Raw genomic sequence first — 12,868 nt, 5'->3', positions numbered from 1 at the left:
GTGGGCAGGGCAAGGTCACCTGGAGATCTTTGTAAGAAGTTTGCAATTGGGTCTCAGTTTCCCTCTCAAGAGCACTTTTTCCAGTGCTTGCTGACAGAATGGTAATGATCATCAGAGCGCAAAAACTGAAGTGAGCCCAGCTACTGTTCCTGAGTATCAGTTAGAAATTAATAGAAAGCACTTCTGAAATGGTAATGATAAAAAAGGACATTTATATACTCATTTTTTCCCTGTCGGAATGCCAAAATCATGAACATTCTGGCTTGTGCTATACACCCGGCTCTGCCTTTATTAGGTAAAGCTTTAGTATAGGGAAATGTTCCATGCGTGGGAAATGTAGCACAGCTCTCACTCGGAAAAGCCAGTGGGGAGCTAGTCGGCACACAGGAACCCAGCCCACGGATGGGTTCTCCTCTGGGTAATCAGGCCTGCATTGTACCTAGGCTGCTATGAGACTTGCTTTTGCTAAAACTCCCTCACCCTGGATTGAGGCAGCAAATGTTTGCTGAGTATCTTTAACTTCCTAAAGGCTGTGCTAAACCTCCCAAGTATGGAGTGTAACCAGTTCAACCACTTTCCCCCCTGATCTGTAACACCCTTCTCTTTGAAGTAATTAGCAGCATTCTCTCCTTTGTTGTCTGTAAAAGGTAATCACTTACAGTGAACCTGTGCATAGTAAATGAGGACCATCCTTGATGTAATGTGGCCAGAAAAGCAATAAAAGCCTGTCCAGGCAGGGGTCGGGCTCTCTTGGGCTCTCTCTAGCCCTCTCTCCCTCTCTCTCACTTAGAGAGTGGCCATGCTGTCCCTTTTTCTCCACAGGATTTCTGTAGTCCATGTGAATTTGTCCATTGCTGCCATAACACACGGATCCTGCAGGCTGGGATCCGCATCACTTTAGGCCACCTTTCTGAGCCTCAGTTTCCTTAAAGTGGTAAAGTGCTGCCTACAGTGACTTGTGGGGTTTCTGTGAAATAACACCTGCACCATACCTGCCTCCTATTGGTGTCATTTGCACAGGAACTTTGAATTTTGATGGTTCGTGATTCAAGCTGTGTAATGTTCTCTCACTTTCCATCAGACTAGATAGCTCTAACAGGAAAGGCTATACAATTTGAGGGGCCCTGTGTTCAATGAAAATGTAGTGATCCTTGTTCTAAAATTATAAGAAGTTAAGACAGTGAGAGCAGAGCCTTAAATCCAGTGCAGGGCCCTTATATGTGTGAGGGCCTGTGTGACTGCAGAGATCGCATATCCCTGAAGCCAGCCTTCTCTTGAAAATCAGTGTTTAGAGATATGGGGCTGTGTGCCTATAATATGTAATAATGGGCTGGACACTGGAAGTCCGTGAGTTTTCATCTCAAAGGAGACTGGGAGATTTCTTTAGGACATGCAACCAGAACATGGAAGGGATGTCTCTTATCAATGAAAAATATTGCTTTTCTGTATAAAAAGCTGAAACATTCTAGGCTTTATTTGTCCAGAGAAGCAGGGAATGGGATGGGTGGTGGTGAGGTACTATGGGGAACGTGACCATTTGCATTATATCAAATTTCAATCCCCAATTGGAAGTTCTACCCTGGGTATGTGACAATATAGTGTCTTGAAAGCCCTTAATTTCCCAAAAGGAGCACAAAATCATGCAAGCCTGTATTTGTTCAAGAACCACTTACTGAGTGCTGATTGTGTGCCTTGCCAAGGTACCAAGGAGTGGAAGACACAGGTATCTGTGGCCCAGAGGACACAGAAGTATAAAGAGAATACAGGTATAGTGAACTGAGTGTAATAGACATTTGTTATGTTCCTGGCTGCTGAGCATCTGAATCCCCTGCTTTGTTTGGGGCCACCCCATTGTGTGAGTCTTGGTGGGAAGCAGGGCCCTCTAACTGTAAAAGCTGAATGAGGGTGGTGATTCCTTCTTCTCCCTGCCTCTTAACTCCACTGAGGACATAAAACCTAGACTTAGAACTTTGTCTTTTCCAGACACATTGAATATGCCAAGAGGATAAGCCATGGGTTTGGCCTGAGAGGTTTTGGACAAGAGTTTGGCTCATGCTCACACAATGACTAGGTGATCTCAAGCAAGTAACTTAGCCTCTCTGAGACTTACTCTCTTTATGCTACTTCACATGGTTATGAAAATTAATTTGAATAGCATATGTGAAAATGCCTAGCCCATAACAATTATTTTGTAAGAGTTAGGTCAGGGGCGTAAATTGGTATTGGGGGACAGGAGTACTTCCTTTAGAGAGAATCTGAGGGTATGTCCTGGCTTGCAAGAAAAAGATTATGCTTGATTAGTTATGTCTGCCATTGTTATCATTGCCATTTCTATGTTAGTTGGATCTAGTAATCTGAGAGATACTCTATATCATGGTTTTGAGTTTCTGAATTAAGCAGCTTGATAACTTAGGCCCTTGGCTTAAGCTTTCTATGATGAGACCCAAAAAACTGGCAAGGTCTATGATTGGCAAATCTTAATAGCTGGACATCAAATGGTCTTCAGTATCTGGTAAAGGGGCTATTTCTTTCCCAGACTTTATGTTAATAATGACTTCTTGGAGTTCCCCAAATCTAGGTTAGATCTCTTTCTGTGTGGTCCCATAGCATCCCCTTCTCACCCTATCACTTAACCATTCCGTATGCTAAATCCTTGCTTTCTTGTCTATCCTCACCACCCCCACCAACCTGCCCCACTACCACAAAGCATAATCCCATTGAGATCCCAGACTGTGTCCATCTTACTCCATATTTTGTCCCTGGCAGCTAGGACCTTACTAAACCAGTAGGTGCTCAAGTGAGGGAGTGAGCATTTCTGCCTCCTGTTCAGACATGGCAGGGGGTGAGAGGCAGAGTGAGATGAACACAGGAGAACCAGTCACAGATAGATGAAAATAGAGTGGTCCTTACTTTCACGTTTCTTCATAATCCATTGGATCTTTCCCTTGTACTCTTCAAAATTTGTCTTCATCCTAAAAGGAATGTGGATAATCTTTAAAAACAGGTTAAATTCATGTTTATATGTCTTACTACACAGCGTAGACAGTGCTAGAACCTGCTGAGCCTTTATGGGTGGAAAGTTGAGCTGATTGCTCTTGCGGACTCACCTTTTCTTCCAGTCAGAGCTCAGTAGTAAAGGGACAGCACATGGCGTTGACTCAGTGCTTCCCTCCTGGCCTCTAACTGGCCTTCAACCTGGACTCCTGGACTAACCTCCAAATTTTTAAAAATAAATTTAACAAGGGTCATCTTGGGGGCTAGGACAGGGCTAAAAGGTCCAAATGCAAGGCTGGCTTTATGAGTTAAGATCAGTCAGCTTGATTTTTCTGTGGCTTGTGTGTATCCCACAGATACACACAAAAATAGCTTGGAAAAGCAACATTGTTTGTGAACTGGACACAGTCATTTGAAACCCTTTTGCATTTAGGAGGAAATTTTTCAATAATCCCATTCAGAATGACTCACCATGAAAGCCATGCCAAAGCACAGCTTTTTGAAATAATCGAGCCCTTAAAACCCTCTCATGTCTATACACAAAGCAAGTCATCCTGGCATTTCAATGGCTTGGACTGTTGTTCTTCCAAATTAAGATGGTCTCCAGGGGGAGTTGTGTTTCCTTGTTCTCAGATCAGAACACTTTTGAAAGGGAATGTGCCAGAAGGAGTGAGCTTCCCAGCTTCATTGGATCTGAGAAGAAGGCTTTTGACATGACAGGTTTTAAGTTCTCAGTTCAGATTCCTTAAAGAGGGTATAATAATTCAACCCCAAGCAATCCCAGAAGCAAATATTTTTTGCTGGAAAGGGCTGAATTGGTTCACCTGGCAGAAAGCCAAAGTTTACTATCTGTGCTTTAGAAGCAGTAACAGAACTTGAGAATGAGCTCTTCATGGCCCATTTGTACCAAATGTTATTTATTTTATTTGCTATCGCTTTGAATGGAATGGAAGCAGTCACCTAACTTACCACTACCTGTGAAAGAATGAGGACCAAGGAATAGGTGTGGTGATGCTTGTCCCACATGTCGAGAAAGTGTGCCAAATACATTCAAGGGTTAAGACAACTCTTAACTAAGAGTTAAGTCCAGCCAGAGGTACCCAGTGCCCTTTTGGGAAGGTTTTTCCCTTTGGTCCTTTGCCTACCTTACAAGGTAGCTCCTCAATGGCAGACTGGGGGGGTACTGAATAGATCAGCACACAGTAAATGCTCAGGAAATATTTGTTGAGTACAATTAGTTTAGAATGAGTCTCAGTAATAGGCTCAAATGGGAGGAATGGAGCAGAGGCAATATTTTATATGAGGCAGAATAACTTACTGGGGTGTTTTCTGGCATTTGTTTTTGCAGTTGTATAAGGATCAGAAAGCTTGGATATTTGCCTTCCCCTTTCCTAGAGAAACCTCAGGGGTCTCTGGTCCCAGGACACTGCTGAACCCAAAGCTGAAGTTGCTGGTAGTCAAGCTCTCTTAGTGATTTCTGTGAAAGTCTCAACTCACGAAGGAGATTATGCAGGAAACCCCATCCCCCATAGCCTGTTCCTTGGCCCCACAGCCAGAGAGTTTGTGATAGACTCACAGAAGTTGTCAAAACGCACCTTTCTCACCAAGTTTTTTGACAGCAGGATGAATGCAAATGCATTCACAGGGTGGATGTACACATGGGGTTTGGGAACATTTTGTGACTGGGGTCATGCCAACTAGAAAGGCTTGCTGCCAGCCACAGTCTGGAATAACTTTATCATTCTCCACTCCAAATAGGGCCTCTGGCCATGACTTCCAGGTCAGTGAAGCTCAAGGGTTTCCCTGTCCAAGAAGCATGAAAAAGCATTAGCTTAGCCTAGGATATGGCCAGGAAATTTCTTGGGCAGCTGCCCAGGATCTGGATTCCCCCACTGGCCGTTCTCTTAAAAGGCCCAGGGTTTTGAGCCCTGTTCCCCAAACTATTGTTCATGCTCATGGTTCCTTCAAGACTTTTCTTGCCCTGGATTTCCAACTTCCATCATTACCTGCCTTTGATCCTATCCTGGATCTCCCACGCTTATCGATTTCTTGCTCCTGTGCCTGGCTTGTGCCTGCTCTTTTGTCTGGGTGCCTGCCTGGCCCTGGCCTTGCTCTTTTCTCTGGTGGCCCAATTTACATTTTTCCTGCTGCTACCTCTGACCTACCTCAACCCACTGATGAATACCTCGATCTCTCCAGTCACTTACAGAATTCCCAGTTTCCTTCTGGTTTCACTTTCCAGATGGCCAGTCAGGGGAATGTCAATATCCTCTTCCAGTTCATTGCGAGCAGCCATTTCTTTGATCATGGTCCTAAATACTGAGTGATATGAGCTCTTAAAAAGCTAAAAAAGGATCGCAGAATAAGATATCCAGAAAACTGGAATTAACAATTTACTGATTAATCACTTTTCTGAATCCCAAATGTGCCAGGTGAGATTTCAACATATTATTCAAAAGCCACAAATAGTGGGTACAGTAGGGTGGCTAGCAAGATTTGTTTTAAAGAATATTTCCATTATTATCATACCTTCTTCCCAATTTCCTCAATATCTTTTTTTAACTGCAGCGTACCAAAAAATCTTTTGAGAGCATAAAATTGTGCTCTTTTCCCAAATGTGGAGATGGCTATAGAAAGTAAAAATGGCCCTGGCTGGTGTGGCTCAGTAGATTGAGTGCCGGCCTGCGAACCAGAGTTGCTGGTTTGATTCCCAGTCAGGACACATACCTGGGTTGCGGGCCAAGTCCCCATTTGGGGGCATGTGAGAGGCAAACACACAGTGATGTTTCTCTCCCTCTCTTTCTCCCTCCCTTCCCTCTCTCTAAAAATAAATAAATACAATATTAAAAAAAAGATACAGAGCTGAAGATAGTTTTAAAAAAAGAAAGTAAAAACGGATTCATGCTTTAAGAGTTTAACAAGCTTTCTGAGTTCCAGGAATGGCCAACATCTCAGTGGTTGCTCATTTGTTCAGTGTGAAGAATGACTGTCTTCAGGACAGCAGTGCAGCACCTGAATGAATTCTTTCCCTACTGGTCCAGACTAGTGGCTCTAATTTCCTGTGTTAGACCTCTAAGACAACTCCAGGTTTAAAGATTCTTCCAAAGTAATGACATTGCGAGCTGCCTTTTTTATTTTGTAAAGTTGATTGTTCTAGCCCAAGTTCATGATGCTAACCAGGACTGACCCATAGGTGGGTCCTCCCAAGAGTTTCTTTTTTTGGATCCCTTTCAATAGAAGATGGAAGTTGGCTTGCTAGTGAGGAAACCCATGGATCTGTCACACTGCACTACCTACACCTACAAGCTGAGGTCATCATTATTGTTGTCCAGCATCCCATAATGTATAGCATGCCATTAACTTATTGGTTTTTAATAGCAAGCAGAAGACCAACATATTTAGAGTTACATGTCACCTGGGACAGATATAAGAAGAAACTGTGTTTGGACAATTTTTCTAGGTTGTGGGGAAAGCTGAGGTGTCTCAGGTCTAGCTTGTCTGATTCCCAGCCTTTGCTCTGCTCCTCTGCCCTGTTTCTTTGCCCATTGCTGATGTTAAATTAACTAAACAAAGAAGTCATTATCCCAGGGTAGGTCTGAGGCTGTGGTGGCCTACATAAACAGACCGAAATCTAAGCCTGTCAATGCCTCAAGGTTACAAAATCAAACCCTAAGGACAACCAATCACAAGCAGCCAGCTTTTGGTTTGATGATGACCAGTTAGAATTGGTACATGCTCAAATAAACTCTTAAAATGTTTAATATACCTCAGTTTATCTTTTAACACTGGAATCAGTGTTTCAGGCCAGGTTGAATTAAGGCCTGTGGTGTCTTGTCTCTAAATTCCTCATTATTGACAATCCTATTCTTGGGTGGAGCAACTTCCTATTTGCCTAGGCTAGTGATCTCTCACCATCTGCTTTGGATTCTATTTTGTTCTGCAGAAAATGCAGTGCCTACTGTAGTACACCAGACAATAGACCCACTGAGTAGGCTGAGTTGAAGTTCTCATCCCATCTAGACTGTGCCACCCCACTCAATTTAGCCAGTGCATACACCACCTCATGAGGTTGGTCCCATTTGCTTCCCCAGCCTATAAAGTAGAACTATTCTCATCGTCATAGTAGGTGTATTGAGCACCCTAGGGCCAGAGACTCCTCCTGGGTGAATCTCTGGTTCTTATAACCAAAAGAGTTTGCATAGCAGGGTTTGTGATGCATGGATTTGTAATAGAAATAAAGTAAGCAAAATGAACTAAAAACAGCAAAGGAATCGAACTGTCTGAATAACCAAAGTATTGATTGATAGCTCCTATCCAAATGGGAGGATTTTACATCCTGCTCCCTAGTTTATATCCCAGTGGTTTCTGGTATTCCCCACAAAGGGGCTTCACAAGTCTTTCAGCTGTAGGTAGCCTGTGGCATTCATTCCATTCATCTTGTCCTCTTCTGGCCCCACTTGTCTACATCTACTGCTGATGATCTAGCTTGGAGAAGTACTGTTTTGCCTAGCTGTATAGCTGTCTATCACGAGAATGTCAGTAGCTGGGACGTGGATGCTGCCTGAGTGTCCTTCTAAGCTCCTGATCCTTGGAGGTAGAGTGATATAGACAGCAAGGGGGACGCATCTATGCGTACTTTGTCACCTGAGATGATGAGGCAAGGTGCTTGTGATTGGAGCTCGCCTGCACAGCCCACCTGTCCCAGGGCTCCTCCCAATGTGCTGTGCTCATCCAGAAGCTTACACAGCTGCACGGGAGATGTCTCATTTCTGTCTGTGACTGCAGCTTAGCCCAATACAGTAAAACCCCAGCTGACAGGCATGCTGAAGGTTTCTGAATAATTCAAGTTTCTAATTTAAAAAATTCCTTTAAATTTCAACTCTTGCTGAAAAATCTTTCTAAAAAGGCCGAATTTACTATCCTGTCTTAGTAAATCCAATGCAGTTGAATCTAAACTCAAGCAATCTTTCTTTTTCCTTGGGTGTGGTATTTCAGTATTTGAAAAGCAGATTCTTACTAATATACAGGGCTTGGCAGAAGTAGGTTTACAGTTGTGAGTATGCAAAACACAAGAGTTCATTCTTGTATTATTATTTATAATTATTGTATTATTTTCCATATGAACAAAAGTAAACGTACTTTTGCCCCACCCTGTTATATATGTAGAAGATAAGTGTGGAAAGTAAGGAATTTAGGGCCAAATATGAACTGAGACCAGAAAATTTCCCAATAAAAAAAAGACAAAAATAATTACCTAGGGGGTTCTTTTTGTGCCCTTTTGGGGGGTAAGTTTGGAAAAGTATATCTGCTTTATATTGAGTTCCAGGAACACACAATTTCAGTCTTATGATTGTAGTTAGTACCTATAGCCCTGAGAAAGTTTCTTAGCCATACTAGAGAGGATGCATAATAATGCTTCCACTTGGATCAACATCTGTTGTAAGTCTTAGAGGTCGGACACAGGAAATTAGAGCCACTAGGCTGTACCAGCAGGAAAAGAATTCATGCAGTAAAGACAACACCATACACCAGAGATGTGAGGCTTATTCAAACTATTATGACTTCCTATCTTATTTCTGGTTACTGGATACAGCTGGGAAAAGGGTGCCTCCCCAGGGATGGTTCCAGGCCCCCTGAAAGGGTGGTGTTAGCAGAACTGCAGACCTGGGGAAGTAGTTCAATGCTTTTTCTTGTGATGTTTGCTTATAGAGGTGATTGTGTAAAGTTTCTATGTTGCTAGACTGCCTCATTCCTGGTCCTTTGCTTAGAGACAGCTAGCCTTTCTTGGGGGTGTTGTTGTCTGTGCTTGTTGGGGTTTCTGGGTTGCTGTCTGTTCTAGCACCCAGTCAGGGACAAAAGGAGCAAAAAGAAAACTCAGGAAACTCACTGCCACGTTGTTCATTAACTCACCAGGTCCCTGCTTGGCCTGCCTTCTTCTTTCTGCCTTTCAAAAGTTTCTCATGTTTATTTTATATATAATGTCTAGCGTTTAAAGCTGTACTTAGTGGGAGAAATACATCTAGTTCATGTTTCCAGAATCTAACTTCATTTGACCTGGAGACTCACACAGAATGATTTTCCTTGACATCTGCATGACTTGCGTGTTTTGTTTTGGGCTTTCTTATCTTCAACAGCAATCTGGAGGGTGTTCGTTCATATTGCCAGCAGGGCGCTCTGAAACTAGGGTCTTGGAGTGCCGTATTTGGCTTTCTATGACTCTCTTTGATTGAATGTATGTCATTTAAATTTATATTTGTCCTAAGAAAAGCTCATTTGGGCTGTGCTAACAACAGAGTGAAGCTATCAATCCCATGACTCATGAGGAAGTTACCAGCTGGTGTTGGGCCACTTGCCCTAACATATGAAGCAAAGTGGTCTTATTTTTTTTTTTAATTCCTTTTTGGGGGTTGGGAAGATGGCAGCAAGATAGGTGGGAGCAGAGTCCACTTCCCCTCGGCACCAGTGAAACACCTTGCTGATCTGAGGAACAGAGTGAACAGCCAACAGTATTCCAGCATATATGAAGATCGGAGACCAAAGACTGTAGAGGAGATTGAAAGGTCAGATGGTAAGAAGAGTGCTTAAGGAAAATAAGGTCCTTGGGACCAGTGCAGGGGCACAGGGTTTGCTGCAGGATTCTTGGGAGAGAGCCAGGCTGGGCTGTGTGAGAGCCAGGTGCTTGTCTGGATGAGGGGGAAGGGGGATGCAGCTTGAATAGGAGGAATTTCTCGAAAAGAAAAAGAAAATAGAGACACTCAGTGGCTGTTTAGAGAACTCTCCGCAGCAACCATGGCCTCTTGCGTCCCCACCCCCTCAGCGCCTGGACTGTGAACACTGGATAAGCAGCCCCAGCACACCCCTGAAGCTGGGTTGGTGCAGATCCGATCAGCGGCCTGGGTACCCACACCTGAAACCCCGGTGGGTGCGCACCCTTATCAGTAGTCTGGGTGCCCACACCTGAAACCCCAGGTGGGCGTGCACTCTGATGAGCGGCCCAGCTGCCCCAGGTGCATAGGCCCAAAGCTGGGGATCAGTATGCACCCAGATTAGCGGCCCGGCTGCCTGGGCACACAGGTGCAAAGCCCCCGGGTGGGTACGTACCCCAATCAGCGGCCTGGGTGCCCACACCTGAAACCTCGGGTGTGTACACACTCTGATAAGCAGCTAGGCTTCCCCAGGCGTACAGACCCAAAGCCTGGGATTGGTGCGCAACCTGATCAACGGGCCTGGGTCCCACAGGCGACCACACCTGAAGCATCAGGGACTGAACACATCTCACCTAGCCCCTGCACACAGAGTCCTGCAGGGCCTACTCACTCTCTAGAAGGAAGGCAGAATGCCCAGCAGAGGGGAGCTGCAGGGCTAGGGGAGACTGCATTCTGTGGAAAGATGTGACCTAGTAGGGGGCTGAACCTGAAGGAGCACCAAGAGCCCCTAGCATCTAGGACAGCAAATAGCAAGAAGGTAGAGTGTGAGTTGCCCCTAATTGGTGCACCTCAAGGACAGTACAACTGGTGGACTAAAGGCTTAGGAGGGAGCAGAAGGACCCTGAGGACCTGGATTGGAGGCTGGACAACAGTGAAGAGTGTGGCTCAGGAAGGGAGAAAAGTGAAACCAGCCCTTCCAATCTCCCCCCTCCCATTTCACAGACAGGAAGACCAGCAGAACTGACCAGACCAGTTTAAAGCCAGCAGACTTTTTTTTTCTTTCTCCCTAGATTCCCTCTTCCTTTCTGTCCTTCTTTCTATTTTTATTCTGTCTTCCTTCCTTCCTTTACTTTTTAATTCCTTCTTCCTGCCATCTATTATTTATTTTTTTATTTTAATTTTTGTTAAAATTCCTTCTGATCTTTCCTCTGATCTTTTCTTATTTCTTCTTCCTTCCTTCCTCCTTTCCTTTCCATTTCTATTCTTTTATCCTTCCTTTCCTTCTCTTTTTTTTCCCTTCTCCTTTTCCCACCACTGAGACAATAAAACCTAGAGCTCTGAAAAGACCAGAGGTAGACCCTGTTAGACCCATAAACATCAGCTCAAGACCAGTGACTTCAGGAGATTAAGGGGACGGCACCATGGAATCCCACTGGCATTCTATCATAGAAGTTCATACCAGAAACCCAGGGAGTCAGAACAGATCAATTTAAGAAGCAGAGGCTAACAAGAAGAGTCTCACAAACAACGGGCAGACAAAGAAACAATCCCCAAATGAAAGTAAAGGAGGGAGCCTCAGAAGGAATGCTAAATGAAATAGAGGCAAGTGAACTATCAGATACTCAGTTCAAAGCAATGGTTATCAGGAAGCTCACTGAGCTCACAGAGAATTACCAGAAATGACAGGGAAACTACAATGAACTCACTGCAAACTATATCAACATGAAAAAGGAAATAGAAACTATCAACAAGGGCCAAGAGGCAATGAAGAATGCAATTTCTGAACTGAAGAACACAGTAGAAGACATCAAAAGCAGACTTGATGAAGCAGAGGATTGGATCAGCGAGCTGGGGGACAAAGTAGAAAAAAACACCCAGAAAGAGCAAGAAAAGGAAAAGAGGCTCAGAAAGAATGAAGAGGGATTAAGGGAAATGCAGGACAACATGAATATAATAATATCTGTATAATAGGGATACCAGAAGTAGAAGAAGAGGAAGGGTTAGAAAATCTGTTTGAAAAAGTAATGATGGAAAATTTCCCTAATCTGATGAGAGAAAAAGTCACCCAAATCCAAGAAACACAGAGAGTCCCAATCAAGAGGAACCCAAAGAGGACCACCGCAAGACACATCATAATTAAAATGGCAAAATTCCAAGACAAAGAGAGGATCTTAAAGGCAGCAAGGGAGAAACAGGAAGTAACATACAAGGGATAAGGATAGCATATCGCTTCTTAATGGAAATGCTCCAAGCCAGAAGAAAATAGCAAAAAAAATATTCCAAGTAATGAGAACCAGAGGCCTACAACCAAGGCTACTTTACCCAGCAAGGCTCTCAATCAAGACACAAGGTCAAATCAAGAGCTTCTCAGACAAAAGAAGTCTAAAAGAATACACCTCCATGAAACCAGCTCTGCAAGAGATGCTAAAGGGACTGCTTTAAGTAAAAGAAGGAAAACAGAAAGAGAGACGAACACAGGTATGAAAAAATGGCAATGAATAACTACCTATCGATAATAACCTTAAAAGTAAATGGATTAAATGCTCCAATCAAAAGACATCGAATAGCTGAATGGATAAGAAAGCATGACCCACACTTATGCTGCCTACCAGAGACCCACCTCAGGACAAAAGACCTACACAGACTGAAAGTGAAGGCTGGAAACAAATTTTCCAAGCAAACAGGCAGGAAAAAAAAAAAAAAGCCAGGGTAGCAATACTCACATCAGACAAAATAGACTTCAAAAGAAGGGCCATTATGCACCCCTGTGTTAATAGCAGTATTATTTACAAGAACCAAGCTCTGGAAACAGCCTACATGCTATAAATAGGTGAGTGGATAGAAAAACTGTGGTACATTTACACAATGGAATGCTACCAGACTGTAAAAAAGAAGGAAATCTTCCCCTTTGCAACAGCACGGAAGGACTTAGAGACTATCATACGAAGTGAAATAAGCCCGTCAGAGAAAGACAGATACCGTATGATTTTGCTTGCATATGGAATCTAATGAACAAAATAAACTGACAAACAAAATGGAAACAGAAGCATAGATACACGGAACAGACTGACAGCTGTTGGAGGGGAGAGTGGAAGCTGAGTAGAGGTGGGCAAAGGGAGAAAAAGCAGGGACAATTGTAATAGCATGAACAATAAAATGTAATTAAAAATAAAAACATGAAAAAAAAAAAAAGAAGGTCCATAAGGAGAGTCCCAGAAGGTCACTTC

The 12,868-nt window shown here is 43.5% G+C and overlaps 1 protein-coding gene across 1 annotated transcript in view; it reads right to left on the bottom strand.

Moving 5' to 3' along the window:
* Positions 1 to 12,868, bottom strand: part of ERICH6B (glutamate rich 6B) — an 80,528-nt gene that overhangs the window by 20,360 nt on the left and 47,300 nt on the right. Inside the window, exons 4-5 of the mRNA XM_053916366.1 lie at positions 5,202 to 5,338; positions 2,911 to 2,972 (exon numbers count right to left, since the gene is read on the bottom strand). Of these exons, the coding sequence (XP_053772341.1) occupies positions 2,911 to 2,972; positions 5,202 to 5,338 (199 nt within the window). The remainder of the gene's footprint in view (positions 1 to 2,910; positions 2,973 to 5,201; positions 5,339 to 12,868) is intronic.

The sequence above is a fragment of the Desmodus rotundus genome, chromosome 13, assembly GCF_022682495.2.
Source record: "Desmodus rotundus isolate HL8 chromosome 13, HLdesRot8A.1, whole genome shotgun sequence".
NCBI lineage: Eukaryota > Metazoa > Chordata > Mammalia > Chiroptera > Phyllostomidae > Desmodus > Desmodus rotundus.
This window is presented reverse-complemented; position numbering and strand designations above follow the sequence as displayed.